We start from the raw sequence: 18,014 nt of genomic DNA, 5'->3' as shown, positions 1-18,014 counted from the left end.
GTTTAGACAGGATGAATCTCGTGAACATATGAGATGAGGTGATATAAGATGATATGGGATGGGGGGAGGGGAGAAGAGAAAAGAAAACAGAGATAAGGTAAGATGAGTTGAGATTGTGGTGAGTTTGGATGAGGAGAATACATAAGAGAAGAGCCTCTTTTCTTTCCCTGTATCCTATAAGGTGGTACATGATGACAGACAGCTACATGCAAACTTGGAAACTCTTCGAACTTGTCCATATGTCTCTGTCAGATGCCTACACTCGTGCAGAGGTGGTGTATGTGTGGACCAGAGGTGCTGCCCAGTCAGTGGTGGTGGCTGAGGACGGGTCCAGATTGAACCAGTATGATCTGATGGGACAGAGTGTGGATTCTGGTGTAGTGCAATCCAGCACAGGTATGTTCACTTCAGTGGCCCAAATGTATGGAGTAACACCTATTTCAGACTTTTTTTTTTTAGTTTTTTTAAGCGAAAATATCAATATGATAATAGATCTAATTGTGATTTTAATGAGTTTGTGCTGATGGTACAATGACCAGCAGCCCATTATGAACTCTAGATCCCAACATTCACACAGCATCACTGCAATGACTCAAGTTGGTTAAATAGAGTCAAGATAAAAAAAACAAAAAACAAAAAAACAGAGAAAGCAAAGTCAGTTACAGTCACCCACTTCTCACCAGAAATCCATCAACACCACTCACTATTCGTCACTGTACCAACAAATAGGCTGTCACGGCTAATTTTGACAGCTGTGTCGGAGCTCTTCCACAGCCTCGACCACATCAGTTTGTGGCGTTACAAATGAGAGACCATGTCCCAGATTTCATTATTTCCCTACTGGCTATTATAGCTTCTTCTTTTTTCTTTCTTTTCCTCCTCTTAGACCATTGATACTGGCATAAATTACTGACAGCATAAAATGGGTGACCCCTTTGCAGTGACTCTAGCTTGAGGCAAGAAAGTAATGCTTGAGATGGCACTTACCCTATCCCACTCCACATTTTGCTTTTATTGACAACATGCTCCCGAGGGTCAGGCCCAACCTAGTTCAATCCCATAATGCTAATTATATACTGAAATTGATTTATCATGAGAAATTAAAATACTTTTCCGTTTACGGTTGTTAACTAAGTGGCCATTGATCCCTTCAAGTGTGTCTCCATCAGATATAAAAATGGGCTATTTGACACAACCCAAACAATTTCTCTTGCTGTTGTAGGGGCATTTCCTCTCTATAACTGATCCCATCTCACTGCAAGCTGCTCTGAATGCATCAACAAATTGGGTTAAGTCCGGTTATTGAGTTAGTTGATAAGTCATCCTGCGATAAAACTGCCCGCTGGATCTTTAAACCCTTTGCGAAACCACTTTACACTATGAGCAAATGACAGCACATCTGAAGAATGCCACATAAGGCACTGCTGGGTACATGACCAGTAGAGGGCTTTGACCAACAGATTGTCATATATTTGTATTGCATTTCCTAATATGGAATAGTTCTTGTTTTTAATACAAAATTTCATATAGTTAGTCATCTCTGTGCAACTTTCCAGCAGGTACCCCTACAAATGTTGATAGATGAGGCATATGTTTCCATTTATTCTCTCATTGACATTTTCACTCATCTTTGAGTCAGCACTATTGTATACTTTTTGAACCTGCCCTGTGTATGGTGAACCACAGGGGAGTATGTCGTCATGACGACCCACTTCCACCTGAAGAGGAAGATCGGTTACTTTGTGATCCAGACGTACCTGCCCTGCATCATGACGGTCATCCTGTCCCAGGTGTCCTTCTGGCTCAACAGAGAGTCCGTCCCTGCCAGGACTGTCTTTGGTGAGTCCTCTGCTCTCTCTCCTCTTTCCTCATCATTTGCATCCCAGGGCAGCCTGATGTTTCAGAAAGCTCCTCTGTGGCTGGAAAGGTTTGGTTCTGGAACCCGCCAAGGAAAACCTGAACTGTAACTGGCTTAGATATCAAAAATTATTTGATTTTATATAAATATATATATGTGTGTGTGTGTGTGTGTGTTGTGATGTTGTGAGAATAACACTTTATTAGCAGCTACATACTCTTTTTTTGTGTCTCTCCAATGCTGTTGAAATTTTGCAGAAAAGTATCTTCCAGTGACAACACTGGATGACAATTTGTGAATCAATGTATTTACATGGCCTTTGGTGGTATTCAATATAACAGCTGTATGTAATGTTGTTCACATTTTCTCATACAGTATATGAGCTTATTTTGATCTAGCCCACTGAAGGTAGCCTCAACTCCAGAAGTAAGGGCAGTGGTCTCCAAATTCACTGATTGTCATCTGCACAGTTTCCATGGCATATCGGACACCCACAAGACAAGACTGCTCAGTACTACAACATATATAAATACAGATAATGTTAAAAAAAAATCATGACTGTTTCCCTTTTGCCCCCAATTTCTACAGTGAAGCTGCTTAATACTAAATAATAAAGTAAAGTAAATATGTACCGGGGCAAGCTCCTGCAGGAATTCAGTTGCAAGCCAGTGACTGGGTAGGCCCTGGAAAACTCCCCAGTCAAGCTAAACAGCTGATTTTGATTTAAAAAAAAAAACTACCACAAATAGCTTTCGGACTGTGTGGAAGTCACTGTCAAAACCTCTCAGCCCACCTACACACAGCTGTCACTGGCCAAGTCGCCGACGCTGCTCATCTCTTTCTTTTTGAAGATGTATTATAAGGACCTGTTGATGCACTCAGTGCAGTGCCTATCTGCCCCAAATTGACCAATAAATTTGAAATGTTTCAAATGCCAGGGAAGCATGAAATTTGAGTCTGTGTAGCTTCAGCTGTGTGAAAGTTGTCTACTCCCTACACCCTGACACACACACGCACATACACACACACACACACAGGCAAACAATGCTTTGTGTTGATAGTATATCGACCTTATTATTTAATATGCTGGGCTCTGTGCTGCACCAATGAGAGTGCTCTATAGTTCTTTGATCAGCTGGCTGCAGCGGACGTCCAAGCACGGGGCCGCTGTGAATACACATTTATTTGCTTTGAATGTGTACATGTTGGTCTACCAGTATGATTGTGTGTGTGTGTGTGTGTGTGTGTGTGTGTGTTTGCATGCATGTGTTTATATGCATGCCTGTGTAAGTGAGTGAGTGTGTGTGTGTGTGTGTGTGAGTGAGTGTCCGTGCATTTGTGTTATTTATATGCGTGGCCTTTTTTGCATGGCGTGTAGTGCCATTTCCTCACATACCCCGGTCAGTGTGGACGAGTGCACATTTTCCCGAGTGTGAGTGAGCGCTTCTGTATGTACATGCATGCATGTATGTGTGTATGTGAGCTCAAAGCAGCAACAGGTGTGTGTATGTGTGTATCTCTGCCTGTCACAATGAGGTCTTACATAACAACGCCCAAAAGAATGCTCTTGCTAGACTGCAGCATGCTCAGTAGCAGCAAAGCACAGCGATAGACCCAATGTCCTTGAGTTACCCCTCTCTCTCTCTCTCTCTCTCTCTCTCTCTCTCTCTCTCTCTCTCTCTCTCTCTCTCTCTCTCTCTCTCTCGCTCTCTGTCTCTCTCTCTCTTTCTTACTGTGGACTTCAGTGTCTCCCTTGGCCCAGTGCTTAAAGAGCTTTCCCAGAAACATAATATCAGCCAGAGTGTCTAACTATGGCACCAGATTTTCTCCAGCTCGGCATTTCTCTGCACATTTTCATACCCTCCCTCTGTGATATCGCTGTTGTTATTGGGGTTTTTTTTTTCTTGTGTGTGCGTGTGTGTGTGTGTGTGTGTGTGTGTGTGTGTGTGTGTGTGTGTGTGTGTGTGTGTGTGTGTGTGTGTGTGTGTGTGTGTGTGTGCGCGCGCGCGCGTGTGAAACCTTGCGGGCTACCTGCAGTGTTTGTCACGTGTTGAGAAAAAACGAGGGTGGCCTAGATTAGATTCAAACAACTATCTAGGACGTTAGCATCCCCTATGCTATCAGAAATGGTTCTCCTCCATCACTTCACATGCATGCCAGTGCATGCAAAAACATCATGCCTAAATGAAGACACACACACACACACACATGTTAATTAGGGTCTACAAATGCACAGCGTCGCGGCACATCTGGAACACAAGGTGGGTCATCTCGTCATTATTATGCATCATTTGAGACACGGGTGGGCAAGCCTTTTCACCAAAGAGGTTGCAAAGTCAATATGGCAATGAATGAATGATTAAAATGTACACAGATGACGATGATCATGTTTTACTGCCAGTCCTCTGGATATTGACCAAGTCAGAGCTTTATGGGGGGGTGACAAGACATTGTTAAGATCTAGTGCCTGTTCTGTCAAGGTGGAAGCGCATGCTAGGCTGTCTCTATTGCGTGCTGTTCTTTTAATGCAGTGCGTATGTGCCCCTTTGGCTCATATGTATGTACGGCACATGATCATACTGCAGGCATGTTTTTTTTCCCGGGCTGAAAATGAGGCAGAAACGCTACTTTACATAATTGCCATCATGTGTACACGTGTGCACCATGTCCCCTCGTGTGCCTCATACACCACTGTCTGAACACGATGGTAAGAAGATTTCCTATCATTTCACAAAAACACCTGACTTCCCTCCACCTCCCATGTCCACGTCTGCGTTCATTACCTTCAGGCCGCATAAATGTAGTGCAACTTGTCAGTGATGTGAAACGGACTAAGCCCAAATCTTTGCAAACTCTTTTCTTTCTTTTTTTTGTGAAAATTTTATTTTCCGATTTTCTAGTTTTTTGAAACAGGTATATAGGATACACGAAAATAATAATAATAATAATTAAAAAAAACATGTAGAAATCCCCCTCCCCCCAAGGCTTAAGAAGAAAAACAAAAAGAAAAAGACTATGCAGGGCCGTCTTATTCCAATGCCACATAACTAGGTTTTTGAAGACAATATGACGATATACACACACACACACATATATATATATGTATATATATATATATATGTATAAATATTGTAGTTACAACCAGGTAAAAAGTACATTCAGTGGAAGGGAAAACCTTCAATAAATTCTATGAAAAGACTCCAGGTCAGAGTTTTTGTGGGTTTTACACGTTTTATATCGGCACTTTTCTAAAGGTAGAAAGCACCTCCCTTAACCACTGCAAACTCTTTTTTTATTTTTTGTTTCATTTTTTTAAGAAATCAGTCATTTTACAAGCCACATCTGCAAAGTTGAACACATTACACCGATAGGATTTGACTTGGGGTAACTTTTCTTTTTCCCCCTCCTTTTCTATTTTCTATTTTTAATATTGGATGTACTTGGGTGAGAAAGAAAACAAGATTGACCTGTCCCAACACAGCCGTGAGTTCTCAGGGGGACATCTGGTCCTGCGCTACATGCATGCAGCTGCTGCAGGGGAAATGACTTTGAGCTCTTCTTCAGCAGCACCGTCCTTCCTGGCTGCGTTGTGCTAATTACAACATGGCGTCACACAGGAGCGATGCCGCCATAGTGTTTTTACATGCAGACGCTGGCCAGAGCTTTGTCGAGGAGGTACATGATTGGATCGAGGGGCTCACTTTGGAATTCTGTGTGTAGGAAAAACCCTGTATTGTGGTTATGTATTTGCTTCATTGTCTGGAGCACAAACAACACTCAAGCCCCGGCTAAGTCACAGAGGAAGCCTTCTCAAGAATGTTGGCAGCTTAACTTCTGACACTTAAAGGGCAAATTGACGTTTTCAAAGGTTAATTCGCACCGTTTTGAGTGCATGCTGACAAGCAGGCACGCCACTCGAGACTATGCAAATACAGAGCACCCGTCCACACAGTGAACCGCTGCACGTTCCAGCTGGGCCAGAGTCAGCTTGTGCGGCACATGATATTGCTCACCACGAGCCGCCTGCCGCTGAAGATACTGCTGTGCACAGGCACACACACGTGCATTAGCTCGCATGCTGTTGTTATTGTTTTGTGTGCGTTTACATGTGATATCACCCCACCCCCCGCTGGGGACTCTTATGATGGTTTGAGACAACATCATCTTGTGAGACAGCCAAATTGTTAAATACAAAATGAGGGTGTTGTGATGTCTGCCAGAGACAATCTACACATCTAAAAATGAATACATATATATACATATATGTAACACATTTAAAGTAATGCAGTTCCCTAACAAGCCAAACATTAATACCCACATGGGCCCAATCTGCAGTAGAGATTACATTAACGTAAACAAAGATATGATTTAAAAAAATAAATAAAAAAAGGGGCGTCCGGGTAGCATAGCGGTCTATTCTGTTGCCTACCAACACGGGGATCGTCAGTTTGAATCCCTGTGTTACCTCCGCCTTGGTCAGGCGTCCCTACAGACACAATTGGCCATGTCTGCAGGTGGGAAGCCAGATGCGGGTATGTGTCCTGGTCGCTGCACTAGCGCCTCCTCTGGTCGATCAGGGCACCTGTTCGGGGAGGGGGAACTGGGGGGAATAGCATGATCCTCCCACGCGCTACGTCCCCCTGGCGAAACTCCTCACTGTCAGGTGAAAATAAGCGGCTGTCGACACCACATGTAACGGGGGGGACTGGGGTAATTGGCAAAGTACAATTCGAGAGAAAAAGGGAAAATTAAAAATAACGGTTATTATTTTTATATCTGAAGGCACAGTCTAGGTGCAAAATCCTTTACCCGGGCTTGCCGTGTGGGTGAATATGCAGTTGAAAATCACAGTAGTCAGTGGATTTCACTCATTCATCAATGCGCTGATGAAAGATGCTGATTAGTGTACAGCCAGAGTTGTGTAGTAGAAAACTGTTTGCAATGTATTTATTTGGGAAACACATGGGTAAACAAAGGAAACTGCCGCTGATGGCGTTGGTACGGTGCTGCCTCATATCTCCACGGTCCGTCTCGACTTGTCTCCCCCCGTGCTATCGGAGACTAGGGTGCTCAAACGATAAGCTCTCCTTCATCTCCCCTGAACAAATGATTGGCTGGGAATTTATTGACTCTCCCTAGGTGCTGTTTAATGCATCTGCTCATGCCCTGTGTGTGTGTGTGTGCGCGCGCGCGCATTTTTGCATGTGTGTGTGTGAGAAAACGTATTTTAATCTGCTGTATATTGTATCACATATGTCATGATTTTGTTATTCACAGCTGACAATATTGCTGCCAGGGATAGGTGTGTGTATGTGTGTGTGTGTGTGTGTGTGCGCCAGTGAGAGGGTACAGATCTCTCAGGTGTGTAGATGTTGTTAGCATAGTCATATCAAGCGCCCACTGTTCACAAGTTCAAACCATTTCTCCTTTCATATACAAACCTGTGGAAAGCAGTGAAATTGAGGGAAATATAGTTCATTGTCTGCCTCTGGCTGAGAGGAACCAGGACCAGATGAGGCTTTAGTTATTGGTAAAGGCATGAATAAATCATTAGCCTAAAGGGTGAAACAGCACAGCGAATATGTTGATGGACAGTCAACAAGGAGAGCGGTACTCGTGGGGACGGTAGCTGTCCCTGCCAGGTTTTGACATGCAGTTTACAAGTCGCTCGGCGGTCGTGCCTTTTTAAAAACCCACCGTCTAAAACATAACAGCAGTGTTGCGCCATCACTATGAATGTCCAAGCCTGTTTACTATGAGACGATGTTATGGTGGTTGACGCATTTGAATATTCTCGGTAACAGATTATTGTGTATGATTGTGGGTTTGCTTTGAATCTGTTTTTGTCATTTATGTTTTCAATCTTGAAATCTTTCTTCCCATTATAATTTTGTTTTAACTATATATATATATACACATATATATACACACACACACACACACACACACACACATATATACACACACACACACACATATATACACACACACACACACACACATATACACACACACACACACACACACAAATATATATATATATATATATACATTTGTATATGGGGCGGCACGTTGGCGCAGTGGTTAGCGCGGTCGCCTCACAGCAAGAAGGTCCTGGGCTTGAGCCCCGAGGTAGTCCAACCTTGGGGGTCGTCCCGGGTCGTCCTGTGTGAAGTTTGCATGTTCTCCCCGTGTCTGTGTGGGTTTCCTGCGGGGGCTCCGGTTTCCTCCCACAGTCCAAAGACATGTAGCTCAAGTGTATCAGCCATACTAAATTATCGCTAGCAATTAATGTGTGTGTGTGTGTGTGTGTGTGTGTGTGTGTGTGTGTGTGTGTGTGTGTGTGTGTGTGTGTGTGTGGCCCTGTATGATAGTCTGGCGGCCTGTCCAGGGTGTCTCCCTGCCTGCCGCCCAATGACTGCTGGGATACCACAACTTGAGAGCAGGATAAGCGGTTCGGAAAATGGATGGATATTTGTAATTATATATTTGTTTGATACAATATGGGGTATGGTGGGGGATGGTGAGGGGTGGTGGGTTGGTTGCAGTCATTGCAACTAACCCACCACCAGTGAAGACCCATACACGGCAAATGCCAATCACCAGTCAAGACCCGTTATGTGATGATGGCTGATGCGATGACAACACAGTGCATGTGTGCTATCCTCCTATAACGGGTCCTATCCAGTGAAACCATACCTGCCAGTCAAATTAAGATATGCATGCAGTCTGTCCACATGTACACTGACATATGTTGGCGTAGCCTCTTTGAAAACCTTAAGGTTTTGCTGCTGCTATGTGTGCAGTGTTATTTTGTGGTGTGATTGGTGCTCAGACATCAGGTTTTGAAGGCCCAGTCTTTTAGTCTGATGTTTCTAACAGTGCTGCTGGAGATCTTTTTTTTTTTTTTTTTTAATACTTAATTAACTTCACTGAGGATCCTGCTAAGATGCAACCTACAGATTCATATTATTTTTTTGTTTCTTTGACGTGGATGGCTTTTGTATTCGAACTGCGAAGCTTGCCTTGCCTGAGGCGGTAGTGTTGGCGTTCCTGCCTCGCTTTGGTCCACCTCGTTTTGTCATCCATCACGGAAAATATTCAATGTTGTTTTCCCCCAATTTGCTTGCCTGAGCCAACATCCTCTACATCTTGACATTTTTCATCTTACGTCTCCCTTGCGTCTCTGTGGGAATGTGGAAGTGTGTGTGTGTGCGTGTGAGTCGTACAACAGAAGGAAAAACCTTGTTAAAAGATATGTATCGTATAAATCAAACGTCAGCGCGTGTGCACACAGAGCTAAATCGAGTGGAAGAGGCTCCCAAGAATTGAGTTACACCACAATTAATCTACTTAGAACTTTCCAGATCAGTGGATTTGTTCATTAACAGGCTTCAAACTAACTCTCCCGGGTCTATTAGCTCAACATGTCAGATGGAGTCATTTAGAACCAGATCTAGACGTATGTCCTAATAAATCAACTTGCTTGTCTTCTAAATGGTTCCTAAATAGGACCATCACATAACCGATACAATAGAGAAGAGGGTTTCTCCATTGGGTCAGGGGACACACGCGCGCACACACACACACACACACACACACACACACACACACACACACACGTGTCTGTAAACAGAAAACACTCCCCGGCTCAAAATCACGCACACAAACCACCTTTGTGACCCCCAAGTGAAGTTCTTAGTCACTTTTAACACTGAAACTGTTTATTTCAGTGGAATTAAGAAATTGGAGGAGGAGGAAGAGTAGTTTCCATGACAACTGAGCTTGTCTTTGCCGCAAGGAAAGAAGAAAAAAAAAAGGAACAAGATTCCAGGTTTCGACCAGAAGAATACATATTTGAATACCTGCGTGAATACCCCGATGTCTTGTCTTCAACTACCCCTCCCCCACCCCCACTATACACACAAACACCGCTAAGTTGATAAACAAACTAAGAAACACCCAGACTGACATCACATGGCTTTTTCCCCACACACAGCTGTCAACCCCCCCCCCTCCTACCTGTCTCCCCAGATGTACTCGTAAGTCTCCTTCCCACACATTGCTTTGTCTGTTTCGTCGTTCCTCTCTGCTGCCACCAACATTTTGAATTACTGCCTATTCATCTTCCTCCACCCCACCCCAGCCACACCCCTTCCATATTTACTCTCTGCACAGTTCTTCTTGGCATGGAAGCTGTGGTGGAGAAGCGTTCTCTCTCCCGGGCTCCGTCTCTTGTCGAGCTCCTTCGGGGGGGGCGGGGGTTTGGGGGGATATGGTGGAGTCCAAGTGGCGACCATGGCTCCGCATCGCGCTAATCTGATGAAATGGCATAGAGACTCTCATCTCCCACCTCTTGCTACATGGAAGAATGGCACCGCTCTTAAGCGAAGTCGGGGTGGAGCTGCAGAGCTAATCCCTCATTGGTATACACCGTTACTTTCGAAAATGGGAAATAACCCACCGCCATTATAGTTCAACCCATACAAGTGCGTGCAGAAATAGGCTCAGAGTTGCCCACACACATGAGAAATAACGGCGGAACGAACAACAAATCTGACCTACTTATCCGTAAACCCGTTCTGAAGCATATAAAATGCTTGCTTAATTATAGCCCCCCAAATTTTATCACCACACGTGCCGTGCACCTCAATTGCGGGTCCAGTACACCCATCCGAGGTGGCTTTTTAAGGCTTTTTATTGGGCTTTGAATAACGAGTGCATTACAATCATCTATTATGCCTGGTGTAGCAGCAGCGCCTCAACACTGCCAAAGCATGTGGGGGGAAAAAGAGTGGGAGGATGAAAAGACCATGATTCATCACATGACACGTCACCGGGACAGAGAAAGAAGACTGAGAATTCATTATTTTCGATGGCGAACGATAACAGTTTTGGGGACAGGCATAATCGTTCCCCTGCTAGTTGCTTTCGGAATTTGAAGACTTACCAGGCTCGTATTCCCATTTTAGGATAAAAACGGTTTTTGTTTTTCTTTTGTTTTTCTTTTTTTTTTCAATTCAATGTTTGGATTATTATTTTTTGTTTTGTTTTTTGTTTTTATTTCCTGTGGATCAAAGGGTTTTGTTTTTGTCTGTAATAAGGGAAAGATCAGGAGAACAAAGTCGATGTCAGGAAGCTACTGAACATAAAGGATTCATTTCCAAAAAGACCATTCCCGAAAGGTTTTTTTTGTTTCTTTTGTTTTCTGAAGTCTGAGGGAAAAATTCAGTAAGAGGATTTCAAAATGTGGGTGGAAAAAAAAGAAAAAAGGGGTAAAAACGCCTTTTTTCCTCCCTACTATAAAATGAATTAAACAGAATTTGTGTGATCATCAAACACTGAGAACTGGGTTGAAGAAGGTCTTCATCATACTGTAACAAAGGGTCTGGAAGTACTTAGGGAGCACCCAATGACCACCCAACGCCCCCCCCCACACACACACACACACAAAAACACGGACACATGCCCTGGACTGATCTTATCTGGAACAGCTTTATTCCTCACATTACCTTAGTAGAGAAAGCAGTCGATGCTGCTGTGTCTACATAGGGCACTTGGTCCACTAAAGCAGCATGGTCACCATCGTTATGTTAGCATAAAACAGGTGAGACGGTTATGTTTTATTTTATTCAAAATAAAGAGGTTTTAATCCAAAAATTGAACAACACAGTCCCATCTCCATGCCTTCCTTGATCAACTGACGATACTTTTGGGAGGTACACTTTGTTTAGCCAAAGCCTAACACCGCTGCTGCCAAATTGGCTCTGTGCATAACTGCAGTCCACTGACTTCCGGGTTCTACTGCAGCGGTCATACCAGTTTCCTGTTTGTTGGCGTGTGCTGTTGACAATGGCATATTCTTGTTGATGCCTGCAAGATTTACCATGAATAAACGTCAACGACTTGCACAGAATTGTCGACAAAGTTTCACCAGCACCTACCAGCAAACGGGTGAAAAGTTTCAAGTTGTACATATCAAGTTATGTCCACAATTATGAGGATGAGTGTATGAACGGATGGACGGACAGAATTGTGGACGTAACTTATGTACAACTTGAAACTTTTCGCCTGTTTGCTGGTAGGTGCGGGTGAAAGTTTGTCGACAATTCTGTGCAAGTCATTGACGTTTATCCATGGTAAATCTTGCAGGCATCACGAAGAATATGCCATTGTCAGTAGCACACACCAACAAACAGGAAACTGGTATGACCGCTGCAGTAGAAACCGGAAGTCAGTGGACTGCAGTTATGCACAAAGTCCATTGCCCATATACATAAAAAGACCCAACCCTAACCCATAAATAAGCACTGTTTTGAAACAACGTTATCCATGTATCTAAAACATGCCTAAAGCAGTCCACAGCCATCCCTGAACCCAGGGGGCTAACAGTATAGCTGTTGCCATCTTACAATGCTGTGATTGCAACGATTCCCCAATCTTCTGTAGTTGACTGGTTAGCGCAGTCACCCATGGTGTGGAGAACCCAGGTTCGATTCCCGCCTGTCCCCTTCCTTCGGAAAGTGCATCCTCGCGCTTCAGCCTACCAGCTCCCTCATGCCTCTGAGTGCATATGCATCCCACCGCTGCCACCAATGTAGCACGAATTCAGAGGGCAGCCAGGAATCGAACCTGGTTTCCCCGCACCATGGACGACTGCATTAACCAGTCAACTAAAGTGTCTGACCCGTTAGCCTAGCGAGTCTACACATCCGTGGTCATTACACTGTTACAATAGTACACATGGCCATTGAAACTCTAGTTAATGGTTACAACAATTTGCATATGAAACCAGTCGTTGGTTTCGGTTGTTATGCCACTGTATTGTTTATAAGGTTGGGGGGGGGGGTACCTGCAGTCAGTTGAGACTGAAGAGGTCACTTAGATGAGTGATGAAACATTTTTCCCAATAAACATTGTGTCCAGATGAACTGATTCCACTTTCTGAGATAAGTACAGTGCATACTGGATGTGTGTATGCATGCACATCCTTCTCTGTATGTAGCAAATATTTAGGACTGTCCTTAGTATCTCATTTAAATTTAAGGAACAAGCCAGTTGTTGGGACTGTTGTTGTAGCCACGACAAAAGTTGGTGGGTGTTTGCCACCGGGTTCAGTGTTGGTGTTTGGTGTGTAAACATCTGCAGCAGCTTGCGAGGATGAGCAATGCACCGTTGGATATGCTCTGACCCAGTTCCTGTCTGTCTTCATACAGCTCCTAACCTCTGCTTTAACTAATGAGAAGCCGACGTGCCACAAAGCTTATATCAGCTACAGCTCCTATTCCAAGTGTACAAAATATTATGAACACTTGCTTCTACCCTGATATTGATTAGCTAGAATCCAAGTAAGACTTATGGCCATGTTTTGATTTCCAATAGTAAATATACTGCTGTTATAACAGAATAGGATTGGTGGAGCAGTGTGCTGCTACGGGTTTGTCTAACTTCAGCTGCACAGGGGCCACCTCCAAATGAACTCTGAAATGACATTAAAGCATTGAAAGCTGACATTATGATGAATTATGAAGGAGTAGAGATGAAACTGAAATGTATTTTTAACAGTTTAAGATCCCTGTGTCAGGGATTTGATTCCTCCTCGGGCCACCAATACACTGACAATGGTGCAGTATGATACTATATAATGCCAGCAAATGGCCTATGGTATGGATTTTCTTTCCTTCAGCCCCATGTAACTTTTTCTTTCTCAGTTACTTTAAGTATTGATATCTGGATCAAACGTCTGTATAAATTTTGGTTATTTTTTTTCTTCTATTAACGTGCCAGTAGCGTACCAAAATGTAAGCACTGTAGAAATCTCTACCTTTCAAACTCTATTTTAATCACAATCTAGGATTATAAATCAGCTGATTCTAGACCGTTTTATGAAAAGGAGCAGCATGCCATGTCACATTTAGGGAAAAAAGAGACAACATCTTACTAGGAAGTCACTTTAAACTTCCTGTGTCATCTGTGAGAATGTGTTACTGACACCGGGCTGCAACAATATTGTCAATATTGAACTGGTCTACTGTGCAAAAAAAGGTTGGGATCCCTGCTCTAAAGGCCATAATCACTCAGCCCATATGGAGTAGATAGAGTTGGTGAATCTGGGAAACATTGCCGGATGTTGGCAGTCAGAGGTGGCTAATCAAACTTTAATGTCCCTACATGCTAACATTATGATAGCTCATGCTTAGCCCATTTAAACAAATGCAGCCCATGACAAATTGACCTGGCACCATTTCACATGTACCGTTACATTTTACTTACTGTTAAAAGGACCTGTGCCATAGTGCAACAACCCTTTCTTTGGCCAACTTTACCAAACTGTGGTTTACCCTTGAGTTTTACCAGAACAAACCTCAGTAAGCACACAACAAAATCAAGTCTATTTTTAATGCAAATAGCAAATAACTTTGACCAAAACACTCATTCCTTTGTGCCTCATAGTCAATATTCATAATTAATCCGATGATATAGCAAGTCTGATGATATAGCAAGTCTGTGTGGTCCGTAATTGCATAATGTGTAATTGCAGAAATGGCGGCACGGTGTTGCAGTGGTTAGTGCTGTCACCTCACAGCAAGAAGGTCCTGGGTTTGAAACCCCGGGGTTGTCCAACCTTGGGGTCATCAAAAAATCCTTGGGGGTCATCCTCTGTGTGGCGTTTGCATGTTCTCCCCATGTGTGCGGTGGGTTTTCTCCGGGTGCTCTGGTTTCCCCCACCATCAATAAAACATGCATGTTAGGGTTAATACTTGCGTCTGTGTCCCTAACCAAGGCATGGCAAGACGAACAGGAGTTGGTCCCTGGGCACTGCATGGCGGCTGCCCACTGTTCCTAGCTACACACCTAGGATGGGTTAAATGCAGAGCGTAATTTCCCCACAGGGATCAATAAAGTATCTCAAAATCAAAATAATTTAAAAAAAAAATCCTAATAATCCAAAATCTGTCATAGTCTTGAAATCTGTAATAAACGTTTGCTATAATGCTCTCTTTTTGTTTTTCTCTGCATAGGAGTGACCACTGTCCTCACCATGACCACACTCAGTATCAGTGCCAGGAACTCTCTCCCTAAAGTGGCATACGCCACAGCCATGGATTGGTTCATTGCCGTCTGCTATGCCTTTGTCTTCTCTGCCCTTATTGAGTTTGCCACAGTCAATTACTTCACTAAGAGGGGCTACGCGTGGGACGGAAAAAGTGTGGTGCCAGAGAAGGTATTTGGACCCTTATTAGTATGTGTATTGTGTTTTGGCCTATATGATGTATCCTTGCTATCACTCATATTAATGAAAATACTCACAATAAGACACCGAGTAAATGTGATTACAACAGTAATCAGCATTCTATTCCCTCAAATATGATAAATCAGGTGAAATATTAAAAAACAAAAACTTTGCCACATTTTAAGTTGCACACACTGCAGTGTTGGATTATCAGCGGTACTCCGCTTAATGATACTCCAGCTTGGTAGCTATTTATTTATTTATCTGTTTAACTTCTCGAGGCACATACACAAGGACAGTTAGCACTTCCTGGTCGAGGGAGCCGGTCCTGGCAAGGGATGTTCATTTTGTTGTCACCGGCTCATCTCACAGAAAATGAGATTCATGAGACATGACAAGAACATTAATAGTTTAGTGTTCCTCTTGAGCTTTCCTCTCCACTTCTCTGGAGTACATCTCCTCTCTGAACTGCTCCTTTGTAGTCTCCAGCTGTTCTTTAAAAAAATATGTTAAACAGACATTGACATCAAATTGTACGCCACTGAATTTACTAATGCAATAGGCAATTTTCTTTCACAGTTGCAGAGTGGATATTTTACTTTTTGGCATTTTTTTTTTCAATGTTTCAAAGTTACTGTTAAAAACAGTTTTCAGCGTGTCGTTTTTTTGCACCGTGATAGTTGATAGGAAACAATTTCTTATCCTGCTTCTAATCCCAGGGGTGGTTTTCACTTTACGCTAAGGAAAAGTTAAAGACATCTGCTTAAAGTTGCATTCTGTATGATTCCCATGTGACGACATAATTGCTTCATACCGATAAATCTTGCTATGAGCTTTCACACCAGACAGCTGATACAGACAGATGTCTGTTTTGTATCCTCTAAAATAATCAGTTCTGGCCTAAATCTTCCCACCATTATTGAGAATCAGTCAAAAATAAGCCAAGTTAAACTCAGTTTTTAATACATGCAAAGTTGTGTTGCTGTTAAGCCCACTGAGGCAAATTTGTAATTTGTGATATTGGGCTATACAAATAAAATTGACTTGACTTGACTTAAATGATGAAAAATAATTTCATTGATACGGGATTATGATCTCAATATCAATATCTTTATTCTAATCTTGCTCTGCTGTTGTTAAAACAAAAAAACAAAAAACAAATTAAAATAAAATGGAAATACCTTTTCTTTATAAATTTGTTCCCATCTCAGTAAACTCATCTTCTCCAAGAAATCGAACCATTGAGAGAACCACAATAATAATTGTGAAATAATATTATTGAAATAAAATGAAACATTAATTTCAATCAGGTGTGACATAGTGAATTAATTAAAGATAATTATTTATTATAAGAAATGATTTAGCGTAAATTAAGAAATGTTGAGAAAGTCTTTGGTGCTTAGACTGAACAGGGAGATTTTAATGGAGGGGTATCAGCCCTAAGCAGCAGCATGATAAATCCCCCATGGAGTCCAGACACTGGTGGTGGTGGTGGCTGATGACTTCTGCTGAGACTGATAAGGATGGTCAAGAGATGAAACTGGTAAATCTGAGAGGACTAGGAGGGGATGGGCAGGTGGAGGGGCGCGCATGACAGCAGCATGAATGCACTAAAGGCGGCAAGAGAAATATATGCAGCAAGATGATTGGCTAACCATGCAGGTGTGTTGTTGTGCTACAGGCAGATGAGAACAGGTGATGTGAACAGCTGATAGCTCAATTAACAGCCCCAGACCATGACAGCAACAGAAAATATGAGTGAGCATGTGTGAGAGATGAGAATGGCTAAAATAAGAACGGATAAAATAAGAGATATAATTACAGGCCTATTCATGCAAAATATGGTCATCCTGACTGAACTTTAACTAAAGCTCAATTTAACTTCCTCCTGTGGTGCAAGTAAGAAGCTAGCTAATTGTTTCCTTTCAACAAAAAAAACCAAAATATATTTACATGAATTGTTCCAGAACAGAGTGCAGAAGACATTGCTTTAATTATAATGTTACATGAGAATGCATTTTTAGCTATAATCAAATTGAAATTTGGCTCACTTAAAGGCTTAACAAGTCACAGTACAGGTGCTTTATATCATTGATGAAAAGCATGTAAATGATAATAGAATGACTGAAATGATACCTGTATGGCTTTTGTGGTCACTGCATAAGCAAAGGGGAGGGAGTTTATGGGTAAACGTGTGAGAAAGTGAATTCGTCCATCACATCCTCAGAAAACACAAAGATACAGAATGCAACTTTTAATTCAACATGACATTTTCGCTGTTACACCACAGTGTGTCACAGTCTTAGCTTTGCTTCAACCCAAAATCTCAACTCTTTATTCTTGTTACTTTTTTCCCAATCATGTGAAAAAAAAATGCCAATGCTATTAATAAAAACAGCAGAAGAAAAAGAAGGAATCCCTCCTGAAGAAGAACAACACCACAGCCTACCCGGCCGCCACTGCTACAGCCTTCGCCCCCAACATTGCCAGGGACCCTGGATTGGCCACCATTGCCAAAAGCGCCCCTCCACCCCCAACTGAGCCCAAGGAGGAGCCCAAACCCAAGCCTCCAGAGGCCAAGAAGACCTTCAACAGTGTGAGCAAGATAGACAGGATTGCCAGAATAGCCTTCCCTCTGCTCTTTGGGACCTTTAACCTGGTCTACTGGGCGACCTACTTGAATAAAAAGCCCAAATTGCAGGGGGTCAACCCCCACTAATCCACATCCCCTCCCTTTCAACCCAAACACATATTTGCATATCTATCTATTTATTTATTTACCCCCCCCCCAAAAAGTGTTTATTTTCAGACAAAACTGGTGTCCATGCTGGTTTCAAGTCCCAGTTGCTGCATTGCTTCTGTGTTCACCTAAGATCTAAAGGTTTTTGATAGAAAATAAAACACAAAAAAACGGTGAGAAAT

The 18,014-nt window shown here is 42.7% G+C and overlaps 1 protein-coding gene across 2 annotated transcripts in view; it reads left to right on the top strand.

Moving 5' to 3' along the window:
- Positions 1-17,811, top strand: part of gabra1 (gamma-aminobutyric acid type A receptor subunit alpha1) — a 31,688-nt gene extending 13,877 nt beyond the window's left edge. Inside the window, exons 6-9 of one of the 2 annotated variants that reach the window (XM_056284604.1) lie at positions 253-396; positions 1,687-1,839; positions 14,881-15,083; positions 17,491-17,811. In XM_056284604.1, the coding sequence (XP_056140579.1) occupies positions 253-396; positions 1,687-1,839; positions 14,881-15,083; positions 17,491-17,811 (821 nt within the window). The remainder of the gene's footprint in view (positions 1-252; positions 397-1,686; positions 1,840-14,880; positions 15,084-17,490) is intronic. The other variant, XM_056284605.1, reaches the window with a different exon arrangement.
- The last annotated feature ends 203 nt before the right edge of the window (positions 17,812-18,014 follow it).

Source organism: Lampris incognitus, chromosome 8 (genome assembly GCF_029633865.1).
Source record: "Lampris incognitus isolate fLamInc1 chromosome 8, fLamInc1.hap2, whole genome shotgun sequence".
In the NCBI taxonomy this organism is placed as follows: Eukaryota; Metazoa; Chordata; class Actinopteri; order Lampriformes; family Lampridae; genus Lampris; species Lampris incognitus.
Note: the sequence above shows the minus strand (reverse complement) of the source record. Positions and strands in the feature narration are given on the sequence as shown.